Below are 17,529 nucleotides of genomic sequence, written 5' to 3'. Positions count from 1 at the left end.
GTATCGTTGCTATACAGTGTAATTCATTTAAGCACGGAGTAAAAATAATTAACAACATGTATTTACTATAGGGTAAGGGTTAGGATGATGGTTTGGTTTAGGTTTAATTGCTTCTAATTATGCATAATTTATAGTTATTACTATGGAAACTACATGTAAAACGTGTTACAAGGACACTGTAAAATAAAGTGTTACCAAAAACTCAATTTAAAGCTTATGTTACACACAGAGTGAATAGCAGGTTAGTACTCTTGAAAGTAAACTGCAGTATATCTTCTCAAAAACCTGAGGGTTTGCTTTAATCTTGTAACCAAATGTAACACTCATGCACAACAACAGCAGCAAAAACTAGTCTAATTAAATGACAGTTCCACATAAATTACTTGAGTTATCTACTTGATTAAATATGAACCAATTAAATAAGAGTGATGCTTATTAGCTTCAGCTTTAAACCTAACCCGTAGCATTCACTTTTACTTATAATTTGATGATAAAACTTGTTTTCAACTGCAAAATTAACCCAATGAATGCAAGGTGAAGTGAAAAATGCCACATTTTCACAATGAAGCTTAGTCATGGAAGACACCATATTTAATGAAATATTCATATGAAGGCAATGCCTCACCAGTCGACTTGAAACAATTGTATTTCGGTTGGAAACTATAATTTCCAATAGGATGGAAGCAGTGTTAGTGTCACAAGTGAAAATACAACAAAATCTAAAAACGATTTTGTTAACAGAAATAAAATACATAAACTAATTTAACTTGAAAAACTCAATCTTAAATGAAAATACATTTTCATGACAACTTACAGAAAGTATTCTTAGGTTTTCTTTTTAGTCCATATAAACTAAACCTAAAATAGTGAAACTAGGGGGGAACAAAAACTAACAATGAGTGAATGCTGGACAAAATAACAAAACTAAATTAAGATTTGAAAACTATAATAACCATAGACAGAAGTTGATTGTGACTAAACTAGTTAACTCTGCTGAGAGACATTGTGTGTGAACCAACTTTACTGATGAAATCAGCTAATAAAATGTAGAATGAAATGTGGCATCTACCTTGACTCAGTTTTGGATGTTTGTCAGAAGGAGATATTAATGATGCAGTGAATGTTCTTACCTTACGACCATCGCTGGCGTGGCAGTTGACGTTTAACGGCGTAAGCAGGGCCATGAGTTTCTCTTCATTTCCGCTCCTAAGGCAAGAGCAGTTTTTAAAGAACATTGGGGAACAGTAAAAAAGAAAAAGCTAACAGTGATTTTCACAGAGAAGATAAGGAGTGAAGGAGTAAAGAATAAAGGGAGAGATGGGGGAATAAAAGTAATAGTTAAGAAAGGAGGATGTAAGACGAACAGCATCTATTGGTAATTTACTTTATGGAACATAAAGAAAAAAACGATAGGGTACTTTCAATTTAAATGTATCATATGCATAGGATTGGCACTTGCGGATATCCTATATAAAGTTCCTGCTGTAACTGGAGTGAGCCATAACCTGGAGCTCCAGTTTGTGGCCTGGAGATGTTTGAATCATCAGCACCTGTCAACGACTATTATGTTTCGCCAACCACGAGCTACATCACAGTGCTGAATTTGACAGGCCTGCCAGCACTATGACCATAACCTCACGCCATCTGTGGCTAGAGATGGGCCTGATCCCACCCTAATCAAAAATTGAACAATGGCATGGAGTTATATTAGCTGCCAAACAAGGTGGTCGTGCTCCTGTGCTGGAACATGTCGACGTCGAGTGTTCCATCTTTGGAAACTGCCAGGGTCTTGCAGGAAAGCAAAAACCACTCTATGACAATAGCAGACTGGAGTCCGAGACTCTTGTCCTGTAGGAAAAGCCTGAGTTTGTTTCTCCCCAGTTGGTCTGGTATCCCCCTGCCAGTAACTGCAGATAACTGGCTTCAATGAATAACAACATAAGTTCCTTCATTTAAATGCACACCCCACCACCAATAGGACTGGCTGGGATATTACAACTGGTAAGAGAGGCTGAGGAATGGGAGGGTATCATCAATCTTCTTGATGCGTTTGCAGATGCATCCCGGTCTTAGAGAGATTACTACTAAGAAGAGCACAGGCCATACGTCAAACCCGACTTCCTTGCAAATAGTTGTCTATCTGCAGCCCATCTTCCATTCCGCAAGTCTCTAAAAACGATTCTAAATTTATAGCGCCCCTCGTGCCATCCTGGGGGGGGGGGGGTCAACTTAATTCCACAACAATGAAGACCCCTGTGATCATGTGTTCCTAGTAATCTTTCTTCCTAATGTTGGAGAGAATTACAAGGCCTTTGTAGTTCCTTTCTCTCTTGATCATTAAAACAACAAGAGACCTGATTTGTATCCATGCTGTGGGCTGCGCCTGAAGGCAGGGGTATAAAAAGGGGGGTATGTCTATAAACCAGAGTATGAAAAGGAACATCTTTTCTCTATAACGAAAAGGTGGTGACTGCTTGGATTGCCTATATGTCACGTGTTTCAAAAGGCAGTCTTGTTTCTCCATGGCTAGGTGTCCTATGGGGACAATCAGGTGTTTGGTGAAATGGAGTTTCCCGAGACAACAGGTAGGATGTGCAGTTGTGTCTCTTTCGCATCCTTCTCCTCTGGCTTCACCTGCAGCACTCAGAAACCAATTAAAACAGAATTCACCACATGGAATAAAGCATTCTGCCCATGGCATGCAGCTAAATGAAAACTCTCAGGCTGTCCTCTGTGTAGGAAGTGGGCTCCTCCAGGCCATCAGATGTACATATTAAGTGCATCCATTGAGTGAGACTTTCCCGGTCCTGACGGCACCTTCTCCGACACATGCCTTAATTCATATCCATGTGCACAGACAAAAGAAAAACAGTGTTTATGGAAAAAGCAAGGGAGGGAGAAAGAGAACGGAATCATGAGAGACTGGGAAATGACATGAGGAAAGGTTGAGAAGGCATGTACTCACCTCGCAGCTTCCAAGAGTTCGTCCTTCTTGTATTCACCTAAGTGATTACAAAAAATCATGGTGTCACAGGCAAACAGGATGAAGGAAGTACAGCAGCAGCAAGAAGCCAGAGTAACTAAGGAGCAGCGGACCGCCGGCAGCCCCACACAGACAACTCAAACACACACACGCACAGGCATCAGTGCACCAATGCTGCCTTGCTTTTCTCTCGTTCTCTGCCTGTCTCTCTCTTCTGGTGGTGCGGTCGCCGAGCGCCAACCCCTCTTGCCTGATGAAACCGTGACGTTGAGTAAATTGTGGACGCGGCATCGGCAGTGTCTAGGATACGGTGGACGAACTGACGCATATCCCTGCTCACTCCACAAATTAAATGGCTCTCTTTCTCAGGCAGACAGACAGCACACATAAACACACGCATATATACAAACACACACACCCCTCCCCTTGTATATGGTGAGCCCGAAACTTCCCCTCCAATGTCAATTTTATGTTTGTATAGGAGGAGCTGTTGCCGTGATAACACTAGATAAGAGAAGGGGGGAAATATGTAATAAACAAATGTCGCCCGCCCCGCTCTCTCCCCCCTACCCACAATACCCAGCCTCTCAACCAATCGGAGACAACCAACTAATTCAGCTGTGATTCCTCCCCACCCCCACATGTGCTTGGTCTTGCTCTCTCTACTGAGGCTTGTGGAGACAAGAGAAGTGTGGAATAAGAGGGGGGAGGATGCAAAAAGACAGGGCAAACGAGGGAGGGAGTGGAAAAAGCAGCAGAAAGGCATGTGAAAATGTTGTGGAGAGATGGATATCATGACATATGGGCTGAACAACAAAATGACTAAAACAAAATGCTTCGAGTAGGGCTTTTTTGGCGTTTTGTGGCAGTCGCATACAAAAGGGAAGGATGGTAATAAAACCGAGAAAGGCATGCCTGGAAGCTTCATGTACTCGGCAGGCCATCGGTTGCATTTTCTCACCGAGAGACGGCCAACATCCAAGCCTGACGTCCCCTACAGAGAGATCCTAATGACGCGCAGCGCACAAAACACAAAAACAAACACTCAGAGTCGAAAATGATGGTTTTGCCAATGGTAGGCCATAAGTATTCTTACTGTCCATGAAACTCTATTTTGGATAGTTTTTTATAAACAATATATATTTCTATCCACAACAGACCATGGATACTGCTCACACATAACCTCTAAACAATTTTTTTTTTCAATTTATAGATCATATACTGTCACTCTGTAAAACTGTGGCGATAACACAATGATACATTAGGATTTTGTTCCTCATACATTTGTTTTTGTGGTTAAATGAGGAATATTTCACACAGATGTCACAACAAAGAAAATTTGGAGAAAAAAATAGTAAAGTAAAAAAAAATTGGGGGAAAATCTAGTACAAACAAGCCATGTCAAATGTTTTCTTTAGTAGACTCTATGCCTTTTATTTGAACCACAGGTAACATTAAACATCAAGGTTAAATTTGATTACTTTTTTAATTCATGATACTTAACACATTAACTTATAAACAGCACTTTTAAAATATTTATTAATATGTTAAATGTTCTTTCCACAATTATACATTTCATGTTGTATAAATGTATATTAATTGGTAATTAATGGGTTAATTGCTAGTTCACAATACCCAATTCATTAACTAATGTTAACTAATATAAGGGCATCTCTAAATTATGCACCACTTATCACCTGCAAATCCATCATGTAACCACTAGATTGCTGTATAGCCCTATGTAAACATCCTGTGTATTCCCTGGTTGTTGGGTTATTATTCAGACATAATTAGTTACTTTGCATTTGATTTTGCATGTGGATATGTATATATATTCAGACATTATTAAAGACTACTTTTGTTAAAGTTGAGTTTCTGTTGATTTGAAGAATCAGTTTTTCATTAGCTATGGTCAAATCTGGACACAGAGAAAGCGTTTTGTTATTCATACTAGCTACAAATAGTAGCTTGATCAGTCACACGAAAGTAATCATAATCAATACTGACAGTACGACTAAGACAATATTTCAAAATATATAATTAGGTGTTAAATACCATAAACAGAGACATGATGTGAAAAACACTGCATCTGAATGGTATTATTACATAGGTATTAAAGAATGGGTATTCCTTTTTTTGTGTGTGTAAAGTTTAAATTCAATTCAGTGGTGTAACATAGGCCTATAATATAAAATTTCAACCCAATAACTTTAAAACCAGCTCAAAATTCGGTATTAACTCATATAGTCAGCCTAATGTTGCACAGCTTATTAAGCAATCATGATTTGTTTATTTAACATGTAAGTGTGCATTAAAAGTACAATTTCTGCAACGAGAATGATGCTGAGCCAAATGAAGATAAAGATGTGTTCTGGAAACTGGTGTGTTTATTGAACCAATCAGATAATGAGAGTCAGCGAGAAGCTCATTTGATTGGCTACATGAAGAAAGTGGACCCGCCCTCCTCTTCGCGCTTGCAAAACTCAATGAGTGAGAGAATCGTGCCAAAACTGTAAGCACTGGTAAAAGAAAGATGCAACTGCAAGATGCTTTTTTGTGGAAACTGTGATCAGTATTCATTGATCAATAGAAAAGTCAAAAGAACAGAATTTATTTTAAATAGAATATTTTAAGCAATGTACTGACAATTAATTTAATGCATTCCTGATGAATAAAGGTATTAATTTCTTTCTTTCAATAATCAAATTTTTCTTTTGCTGCCCCCAAACTTTTGAACAGTAGTGTATGTTTTGAGCTCTCACATTTCTGAGTGGTAAAGCAGAAGCATAGCATTTTTAATAATATTTGCCTACTGGGATTTGACTAGATCAGAGGAACATCAGAGAAATTACGCCTATTATTATATACTTCTCTCTGAGACACCAAACATAAAAACAGTAAATTATTCTCAAAATGAGTTTTCAAAGTGCAGGTCCCTGTAGTCAGTTTTATGAGACTACTGGATTACTGCTGCTTGCTGCTTCTTTCAGCAATGCATATCCTCAGTATTGAAATTCCTCATATTTGGCATTAAATCAGAGTCAAGGTTGTTTTGTAATTGAGTGTTTGATGCCACAGCCAAATTTCTATATTCACTGTGTTCTCTGTATTTTAAAGTATTTCCATAGAAATAGGAGTAGTCTTGAAAACTCTGCTTTCTAGTCATTCGAAAAAGTCCTCACATACCTGTATATCTAGGAGTCAGAAACTCTTGTAGATATCATAGAGAGGTCAGAGAGGGTGGGCTTCTTTGACTTGAGTCAGTTAGCAACTGCCCGGCAGCATCCTAGCAGCAACTAAGGACACCCTACTGAAAAAGTCAGTCCAACTCCCAATATCATGCTGGTGAGTTTTGCACTACTCGCATGTACTTCAGAATAATGTATAAATCAATCTAGATCATTTTTTCCTTTTAGCTTTGGGGTAAATATGCATCCTTTTCATGCAGAGAGAGCATCTGACTGCAACGGTTCGACTAGACTAATAGTGTCTCTGATGCTGTTATGAAAGATTGCTAAACTTGGCAGGCAGCTCGTTAATAGTCTCTGAAGTCATGATATTTTTTGCCTTACCATCTGTGGTTTTCTTTTCTTTTCTCTCTCTTTTTCTTAAAGCTCTCTTCCTGTCCATGATGTCGTTTAGCGCTCTGAAAGTGTCCTGGGGACATTCATTGGTTTAATACGGACTAAGCAAGAAAAACTCAGTACCAGACCAGGACGTGACAAGATTTCACTCCCGGATCATTTTGCCATCGTCAAGCATTGTTGTCTTCATCTCTCATGTCATGCTTTAGATTGTAACACAGTGAAATTGATGATATCCATTAAACACGCTCAATAACTCGGGTCATTTAGTCTATCTCCGGGTTTGGGATTGATTTGCGCCAGTCAACAGTCAGACACCAAAAGGGCATTTAGAACTGTTATTCTGTTTTTCTAGCCACCTTCTCCCTCCACGCAGGGTCCAAAATTAAAACTTGCCAAACACTACATAAAAGATGCACGTCAGTGATCGATAATGGAATGGAATATTCCAAAGTCTTAAAACGGCCTATTAAAATGATAATCTATAATTATATATATAATAATAATCTATAATAATCTATAATAATAATAATAATAATAATTCTGGAATCGTCCGTGATTAATTGACAGGTGAAATTATGCATGCAGTAGTGCAGATACTGCGCCTACATTCAGCAGCATCAAGATTACAAACTAATCTGTCATGCTGAGGAGGAGGAAGATGAGCAGGATACATGCACTGAATTTACAGAAATTTTCTTTCTTAACACACCAGCTTGAAATTCTGTATTAACTCATATAGTCAGCCTAATGGTACACGGCTTATTAAGAAATCATAATTTATTTATTTATTTAACATGTACAGTTGGTAATCAACCAGAATAATAGTTTTAAGGTCCGTACACACTGGGACGAATATCGGCGCGCGTTATTCGCACGCGTTTTTCAACGCGTTTTTTGTGTTCACACCCACCGATTTTCGCTGACGATGAGCCGAGTGAACATGCTAATTCATTCCCTGACATTAGATGGCGCTTAATGTAAAACATTACGTACATGAAAGACAATTAAACTCACCATCAAAGCCCATTTGCTCTGCAATACCACTCCATAACAGTTCTCTTTTATCAATATTTGTGTAGTCACTGTCGCGTTTATCATACAGCTCCTTATGTTCCGACACCAACGAGACACCAACGAGACCAGCAGCTCTACATTTATCTTGGCTTGCATCTTCCTTGTCTTCTTCCCGGCAGTGTACACTGCTTGGCGTATATCTTCTTCGCCGTTACGTTTGTGTGCTCGGCAAGACCGTTTTGTGTTTGTGTGCTCGGCAAGACCGTTTTGTGTTTGAGAGCCCCCAAGTTGTGTTTTACTGTTACTTCAGAAGCTCCAGACACGTGAGCAAAAGCGCCAATCTCATCGGTCGGATAGTTTTTGACGCAGCGTGTCAAACCAAAAAAAAAAAAACGAACCCGAGGCGTTTTTAAAAAAATTACGCTTTTAAGCGTGAAGTTTTTCGCATCGATCTGCACACTCACATTAGCGTCCTTTGTTTTATCACGAGGCGTTAAAAGTCCGGTGTGAACAGGCCTTTACCGCCGCGGGAATTGTGGGTGTGTATTTGCTGCCTTTTACCGCTAAGAGGTGCTACAGTCAGAGACTTTGAAAACTGTCCGTTTATTCTCTCTATTGCGTAATCTGCCAAAGCGCCGCGGCTCATTCAGAGCGATTGAAAGCTGGTAGCAGATGAATTCAAGTGAAACATTGTAGATAAACGAATTCATAATCACAATACTGAAATTACATTAAATAAATAATGATAACATTTAAACATTGCAATAGAAACATATTAGGCAAATCAATGAGGCTTCTCAAGAGCATAAAAGACGTTATCTTAACAGCGTTCAGACGGTAGCTCTGTGGTCAACGTAACAACATGAGCCTCAAGGAGTTTCAAGTGATCCAAGATCGAATCTCATTGTAGTATACATGCTGTTAACAACAGATGTTGTCCAACAGCCTTTATGTTTAATTAACCGTTTATTTATTTAAACTCAAGTGTTTTGTTTAATTATCAATTGCACATTACAACATCAATTTGACAAAACTGATGAAGGAAGATTGTCAGCCGATGGCGTCAGCAAATGAAAATTAAGAAGCTCTTATTTAATCTGCTAAATTATTGTTTTGTGAATCATTCACGAAATTGAGATGACTGACAGTGATACCCGGCCATAGCAAGGGAAGAAATTTTTCAAAACAGATCCATACATTGAACAAATCAGAAAAGGGCTGATTTTGTTGACTTGGCTACACATAATAACAAACTAACTAAATAGTATTGCTTTAAATATAAAAACCAATGAAAATGTAAAAAAACACTAAAATTATTTAAGTTTGAAACCCCATCGCACATTTCAAGGTTTATAAGTGTCTGGACAGTTTATTTAATTTAAAACAGGGTTGCATCGAGTTTAGAGTTTATTTTCTTTGCGATGCAAAATAAGAAACAGAATCTTATTCTTGCCACATTTTAAATTTGTATTGCAAAAGAAATTGCAGCTAAATTAAACAATTAAAACATTACAAAACAAAAATAGTCCAAAGCAACATAAATTAAGAACATGCGTTTTTCTTGGCCTCTCTCGCAAGTTTATTTTGTCTCCCTCACTGCGCACGGCGAGTCTCTCTCGAAATTAAACATTTCAGGGTAAAAACGCATCATACAGCTGATAATACTGTATATGTCGCTGCGTGTCATCCATACAAATCATGAAAAAAAACTAACAAATTATTTAGCCTTTGTTGCTTCAAAGACAGAGCTTGCCTAGTTGAATTCAGATATCCGACTCTCTCCATAGGAAAGACGGAACATTAACACCTATTGTCCTGCATGTTCGATAAAGCAACTGAACTGTCTGTTGTTTATTGAACCAATCAGATAAGAGTAAACTGAGAGTCAGCGAGAAGCTCATTTGATTGGCTACATAAGGATCGACCCGCCCTCCTCTTTGCGCTTGCAAAACTCAATGAGTGAGAGAATCGTGCCAAAACTGTAAGCGCAGAAAAATGGAAGCCAGAAGAATACAGATCCTATTTATTTTGCGTAAGCAAGAAGCTGTAGTTTCACAATACATGCATTACACTTACAAATAACAGTAAAATGAAGCAAATATTTTTTCTTACACTTGAAAGGCGATTTACACCTTTTACAAATCTTCATTTACGCTTGCAATCTTATGTACACTTTCACAAATCTTACCCTGCGCATGCGATTCTTTATGGCAACATATTAACTTCATACCCCAAACTTTTGAATGGTAGTGTAAGTAGCATCTTATATGGAGGACGTGCATTTTTGAAGCCAGTAGAATCAGTTCTCATATGACTAAAAAGTCATGAAGTATCAACCTAAAACGCAACATTAATGTATAGTTTTAAACAACAACTTGCTAATTAATTAATAAAAGCAAAATATATATATATGTATGTATGTATATATATATATATATATATATATATATATATATATATATATATATATATATGTGTGTGTGTGTGTGTGTGTGTGTGTATACAGTATATATATATATTACTTTTTTTAAGCCTAAAATGTTGCAACAACAAACAGAATATGGTCAAATTATTTTAAGGATTTATCTGTTGTTGTTTTTTTTATCTCTACCAGTCTATCCCTTTAGGATGTGCACAACTGATTATTTCCTCCCTCTTCAAACACCACCACTGAAGCAAGGCCTAATCGCCTCTCCGACTGAACTGTGAGTACATCGGTTGCTTGAATTTCAGTATATATTTTGTGTGGGTGGGTGTGAGAGCAACTCAAAGTAAACATGCGCAGCCTGAGGATAAATGACCTGCCTTTGATTTTTGGGCCGACACACTGATAAAGTGCACTTGGCAAACTGATAGAGTGCACTTCGGTCTCTTGCTGTGAAGAGAGTTGTTTGTGTGGTGCACAACTGTGAGTGAGGAAAGGTTAGAGGGAACTGGCACGTGTGGTCTGGACGACTGGACCCCTGCCTAGCTGGCTCAAAGAAAGAGGTTTGAACAGGACCCGTTGCATCGTAAAGGTGTTCTCCACGTAATCCTAGGGCTGCTTAACAGACACACTTCTGCTGCGATATGATGGGAAACGAAGGGCAAATCCTGTTTGCTGCACCACACAATTTCCTTTCTGGAGCCAACATAAACACTGGGAGATTAGCTTAATTTCCGCTTCCTACACCGTGTTTGTCAGCAGCACACGTGTTTCATAACACTGAGGAGTCTTAAAACCTCATTTCAATCTTAAATGATTTTCTGAATGTTTCTGTCATATTTTTAGCTGTTAGAGTATTCAAAAAATACACCCCTCTTCATGAGTCTTTAAGACATGTTTAGCGTCCGCATGAAACTTTGCATCAAGATTCAGTCTAGACATGCCATATTCAGTTATCTAAAAAGCAACCACATTTCTAACAGATTTGCAACCATAAATATAAGCTATATTAATTTCTGCTGCATTAATCCATGAAATGAATTCCGCCCACTTAATTATTCAAAGGTAACACTGAACGAGCCACTGAACTATCTAACACATTTGTATAAACATATTGTCAGACAAAGATGCTTTGTCCCTTCAACGTTTTTTTTCCCGCCCAAAATTTGCATTGCATTGATTTTTTTCTCCATTCATCTCATTCTAATAAGCTTTTGAGCTGTTAAAAAAAGTGGTAAAATTGACATATTTTTACAAAGTAACTGATATTCAGCAGGAAGAGCCTTATGGGTAAAGTTTGTGGCACTCTGCAACCCATTAAAGGGCTTCGTGCTTCATTTCAACTGAAGGGAAAGAGAGAGAGACTGGAAAAATATCTTACAAAGCAAAATTAACTAAATAAATCTCATTTATAACAAACGATCTAAATATACAGCAATAATATTATCCTTTATTCCGTTCCATGAGTATACACTATATGGCGTGATAAGCAGCCACAGCTTTGCACTAACTAGAAAACTCCTTCATTCTTCCAGTTATCTGGCAAATGTGCAGCTCAGTCCCAATGCTTATTGAGGAAATAAACCATATTGAGAGGAACAATATTCACCTTCTGTTAATATAACTCATGACTCACAACTCTAAGCAAGAGAGACCTAGGTGGACTACCATACAGCTGAAAGCAAAAGACTGATGATGCCTCTGACAAGAGCTGCAACTCAAATAATTGCTCTGTGGGCTGCAATTTATATAAACACGGTGAAAACCCCCTTTTGGTTTTGGATCAGTGCCTCCAAATGGAAAGTTCTTGGGACTAGGGCACTAGGCATTAAAAGATCAGAGCCCCGAGACACAGTCACAGTTTACTGACGGCAAAGTGGATCCCTTCTGCCAAACGGAGAGATGGGGATTGGAACCTAAGCCACGGAAAACAATCCAGCTGAGCCCTTGCCTCTCCTCTGGCTACACCGGAGAATTTAGCTGTCAATCAAAACCTTGGCATAGCCTGAATGAGCCATTTAAGAGAAAAATGTTTTAGGGTTTGAGCCGTAAGGAATCACTCCCATTCAGTCAGGACAATTTCACGTCCTCAATACCAGAAAAAAAAATTAAATATAAACCATAATATTGCTTCTATAGTAGCCTATGGGTTTATAAATAAAATAAGCAGCACAGAAGCTAATAAGCTAACCACAGAAAGTGTGTTTCTCAGACATCAAGAGCCCTAAAGGATTTTACTGGGACATGCACAGCTTGGATAGAATCTTAAATAGTTTTTCCCCATATTGGGATATCAATTGTTACCTGTTGGATTCCCAAGCAATATATGTTGATGTTGTTCAATGCATAACAACTAAGGTGTCCTGAAGTCCAATTAGGGCAAGTCAGTTTACTTGGTGGTCATCTTGGAAACACCCTTATCTATGTCAAATAAATGCTGTTCTTTTGAACTATCAATTCATCAAGAATCCCGATAAAAAGTTTCACGGTTTCCACAAAATGATTAAGCAGCACAACTGTTTTCAACATGGATGATAATAAGAATGATTTATCGAGGATCATGTGATTCAGATGACTGGAGTAATGACTGCTGAAAATTCAGCTCCGCCATCACAGGAATAAATTACATTTTAAAATACATTAAAATAGAAAACAGTTATTTTAAATTGCAATATTTTTTAGCAAATAAATGCAGACTAGGTGAGACATTTTTTCAAAAACATTAAAAAATCTTACCTAAAATTATATGATTATAACACAACATCTATCTATCTAGGTGTCTATCTATAAATTACAGGAACGTCTGTCTGTGTGTCTATCTGCATATATCTCGAACCTTTAGTCCAATGGATTTCAAACTTGACAGGTGTCTTGAGATAAGGTGTAAGGTGACACGAGTAAGTGCTCTCTCTCACACTGCACAGCAGTGAGCACAGCACAGGACCAGAGACAGAGAGGGTCGAAGAAAGCATCGGAGCTTTGGGAACATTGGTGTGATAACATTCTGTTGCGCTTAATGTATAGTTTTCTCAGAGTTCACAGTGAAGCTGCTCCAGCCAAGGTCTGAACCTCCCCTGAATCATCGCGCTTATTCATTTGTGGATGTTAACTGAATCTGTAAGTCAGCTACACTGTTTAATTCTGAATATCATATTTTATTCTGGTGCGCTTAACGTTATCGTGTTCTCAGAGTTTAGGCTACTGTGTAATAGTAGCCTAGGCTATTCAGCAACTCAAACTTACTCTGCACAATGACAACAAAGTTAAAACTAATGTAAATCTAATCGAATCTAATCTAAACTCCTGCTACCTGTACACAGATACCCAAATACATGTCACGTAATATCACCATTATAAATTGTTATGCAACCATGTAGTTAAATTTTCAATATTTATTGTATGTCATTATGTCAGTATCAGTATTTGCTTTCTACCATGCACAAATAAAAATGTCACTGAACGTTTGCTGTGTAGTTGTAACAATCAGCACTCAAACACACCAAACCAACAATTACTAAAAACACACACAAAAACTGATTTTGCGCGGGCAGTCGGGCACTGCACTAGTTTACTCTAAATACACTACAAATGTTCAACACTAGAATATGTGCATTGTGCAGTATACATCGACAAGGCTTTTGGTACGGGAACGGTCACAAGGGAGAGCTAACACGTCTGTTGATTAGACAATTTTGCTCTATCACTGCTATTTACCCACAGCAGGAACTGCCATTTAACAGCAAGACAACAATTAGAGATAGCTGTCTACCCTGGCAAAAAAAAAAAAAAAAAAACTCTAGATCGAACTTTATGGTTTTGCCATGGCATCACTGCCAAAGACTCAACCCGGCCAATCATAAGAATGTAAACCTCTCCAGAGATCATCAAACAACAGAGTAAATCAGGTCGTGCTGCGACCCCCACTCTTCTCCAGTTGTTTTATCCTGCATCTGGAGAGTTTGATAACTAAGCTCATTATTTCGGTTTTTCTTCTCCCCATGTCTTCTGTTTTTCTGCCTACAGTTTTATTACAGGCAGGCCGGGAAGCCGCTCAGCCATGTGTAAAACCAGGCAATTACAGCTCAGTGATAATAGCAACCAAGGGCAACAGATAGCCTGAGAAGATGAATCGCTTTCTTCTCCGTCATGGAAGAGGAAAACATCAGCTAGACCAATTGGCAAGGTGTCTGATCTCCCAATGATTTTCATTGTCAGTCTTTCTGTGCCATTATCAGTGTGGGCTGATTTGTCATTTCAGGAAAGACGCTGCAAAATAGTTGCACCCATCGCTGAGTTTTTATGCCACAAAAGAAAGGGAAAGGTGACAGCCAAGCCAACTGCACAGAATGGAATTTGCATGTTCTCATGGTAACCCTCCTGAGAAATGCTCTGATGGATAAAGACAAATGAAAACTTGTGAGGGAGGATCTCAGGGTTGAGAGAATTCATCAGGGAGCCGATCGAAAGGCAGCACACCATGGTAATCAATGAGCTGTCAGGGATGGAGGGCTGGCTTGTCACAGACTGGAGAACAAAGTGATGGTGCTCTTGGTGGGACATGAGCATCTAACAGTGAAAATGTGTGGCCCTTACAATATAGCCAATTGGAAAGTCCATTAGCCAGTTTATTTTCAGGCTCTTTCAAATGACACTTTCACATAAGTAAAAACTAATGGAACTATGGCCAAAACATTACACTTATTGGGAATGCTACTCTTTTTTTTATGGTGGAAGGGCTTTAAAGGGATAGTTCACCAAATAAAATCATCTATTCAGTCATCTATTACTCACCCTCATGTCGTTCCAAACGCTTTCATTCATCTTCTTTCTGTCTCCCATGCAAAGTCCAAGCAACCAAACTTTCATGCATCAAAACATACAAAAAGAGATCATTAACATGATTCATATGAATAGTCTTCTGAAGAGAGACAATTGCTTTAAATGATGAACACATTTAAATTAGGCTTTTATTATTTATACATCGAATATGGTAACATGAAAGCTTAAATGTGCTTGTTTGTCAGTCGACATTCCATTTATGATTTTGATGAGCTCTATGTCTCTTCAAAACACTTGGATTAAAACGCTTAATTCATTAAGCATCAGTACTTTTACAAATGTCTTTACGAACGTGGACTTTCATTGGTTGGATGGTTCATAATGTGTTCAGAAGATGAACAGGAGACTTGAGTTTGGAGCAACATGAGGGTGAGTAAATGATGACAGATTTTTCATTTTGAGTGAACTATATTATTAAGCCTTTTATTAGACAGTAAAAGTTCAAATTTACAAGAAACTGTCAGACAGAAAGAGGAGACATTGAATCAGACACAATGCATGCCGGACTTGAACCTGCCTCGTCAACTTGAGCAGCAAGGCTGCACAATAACAACTGCACTGCACAACCGCTCAGAACCTTTTTTTTTTTTTCACGAAATGGACAAACAAATAGTTTTGTGATTGAGCATCCAAGACCGTGAATAAGACCCGGAATCATCTGCATATTGGATTTTATGCATTTCTGGTTCTGAAACCCTGTTAAACCACATGATAGTGGGTTGAATATCAAACAAAGTGTTTAAGGCTTCTTCTTTTTATTACTATGATCATGCGATGTGGGAGGTTCCTGGTGCCATACACAGTCTAGGGATGGGACTGTATGAAAATTTCATATCATGATTATAGTGACCAAAATTATCGTGATTATCAATATTATCACGGTTTTGTTAAAACAAGATGAAAGTGTTAAAAAATAACTGATGCTCACACTGTAAACATTTCAACAAGTTTTATATTTGAAAATAAACAAATAAAACAAGCAGCTCTATGCACTTCAACAATAATGACCGTCTTCAATAGCAACATATTATAACACAGCGCACATACATGTATCACAACGGACGCGCTCTCTTGTTTCATTCAAATACAACTTATCATCTTGCGTCTCCGTTTTTGATTGTATTGAAAATGAAATCAGAGTTGATTTATTGTGAATTTGATAATATTGTTGTGATCATCTTGTCTGGACGAGTTTTATACGCTGTACAAAATGAATTTAACAAGTAAGAATAGTAATTAATATTCAATATGTATCCGTAATTATGTAGTAAAAAAAATCGGTGTAATAAGTGTACAATGAATTACTATCTCTTAAATGTCACTCTAAATAGTCTTGTTTGAACTTGCTCGTTCGTCTTTGGCTCAAAGCCACTTGCTGTGAACTTATCTTCGCGGAAGCTTCACGTTTATTTAAAGTGAGTGAGATAAAATATTTCAACTCAAAACGTTTTGTGCCAAATTATTTCCCAGATGTAGTTTTAGTATTGAGATCAAAGTTAACTTGCCTTGCGTTCGCTACAACAGTGTGTGATGGTCACACAGGACAACTCGGCAGATTTGAAGTGTTTACTCCTATCGCAGCAACTTTTTTTGTGCATGTTCTGCAGACAGGGTGACCATCCTTGATTAAATTTCCCTCAGGATTTTTGTAAAACCGGAAATATGACCACACGTCCACACCTCAGATTTGGTCCTCTTAAAAGGCTGAAAAATCTCCCGAACGCGGTCACCGCCTTCCACCATTCCTTCTTGAAAAAAAACCCCAACATTGCGCGCCTGCGTCAGACTGTCGCTGGCTGGACAGGATTTATAGTGAGTAATTAAAATCGCGATAATCAAACACGGTTTTAATGATAATTAAATTTTAAACGATAATACTAACCGTCAGTACATTTTATCGTGGTTTGTAGTGAAACCGGTAATCGTCCCATCCCCAACACAGTCACAGATGTATCTGCTCCATTTCTGGTGTGTAATATACTATCGCTGTGGGCATGCAAAAGGGATTATGTTCCTGCCGCAATAAGAGGTTTATCCTCCTCATACTCGGTATAAGAAAGGACTTAGTGAAAAACCCTCCAAATGAGGAATAAAGCAATAGGGGAGGGCGGAAGGAAGGTGCAGAAAATCTTTCTTAATAAAATGGGTCATTAAAAAAAACATCACACCAACACTTTGACGTTGTCATTGCATTTCAATTGATTTCCATGAACAAATGCGCAAACGACTTCAAAGATAATTTGTCGGAGACGCTCTGAAAGGCAAAGGGAGCTATGACCTTTTCAGCTTAAACCCCTCTGCTGCCAATTCCATTCAGATCCGACTCTCTCAGACTTTCTCTTCGTTTGCGCGGCCCCCGCTTCTTCTGACGGGTTTTAGCTTGTTTACTGCTGACTGCTTTGTGTGCCGGTGTACGAAGGCGATCTGGCCCTGACACCGCAGGCATCCTGAGCTGTGGGCACAGAGGGCCCATTTAACATTTCTGGCTTTAAGGAGCATCCCTGCATAACCCTAGCTCAACTATACGCGCCATGCTGCTTGCTAATCTGTTCGTTGCTCTTAAGAACTGTCAGGGAAGCGAACAGCACCTGCCCGGAAACAGGCATCTTTCCCAGAAAAACCAATACGTGTCCGGCACCCTTAAATACGCTGTAACTCTTGCCGCAGACTCTGTGTATGTG

The 17,529-nt window shown here is 38.5% G+C and overlaps 1 protein-coding gene across 2 annotated transcripts in view; it reads right to left on the bottom strand.

Moving 5' to 3' along the window:
* tnksa (tankyrase, TRF1-interacting ankyrin-related ADP-ribose polymerase a) overlaps positions 1-17,529 on the bottom strand; it is a 106,308-nt gene that overhangs the window by 59,943 nt on the left and 28,836 nt on the right. Inside the window, exons 4-5 of one of the 2 annotated variants that reach the window (XM_077232946.1) lie at positions 2,966-3,002; positions 1,131-1,206 (exon numbers count right to left, since the gene is read on the bottom strand). The exons of the other annotated variant lie outside the window; for it this stretch is intronic. Coding sequence (XP_077089061.1) covers positions 1,131-1,206; positions 2,966-3,002 — 113 coding nt within the window. The remainder of the gene's footprint in view (positions 1-1,130; positions 1,207-2,965; positions 3,003-17,529) is intronic. 2 annotated transcript variants of the gene reach the window in all.

Source organism: Siphateles boraxobius, unplaced genomic scaffold, assembly GCF_051911475.1.
Source record: "Siphateles boraxobius isolate OS27281-9 unplaced genomic scaffold, OSU_SipBor_1 18, whole genome shotgun sequence".
NCBI classification, from domain to species: Eukaryota; Metazoa; Chordata; class Actinopteri; order Cypriniformes; family Leuciscidae; genus Siphateles; species Siphateles boraxobius.
The sequence above is the reverse complement of the archived record's forward strand: the minus strand, read 5'-3'. Positions and strand labels throughout refer to the sequence as shown.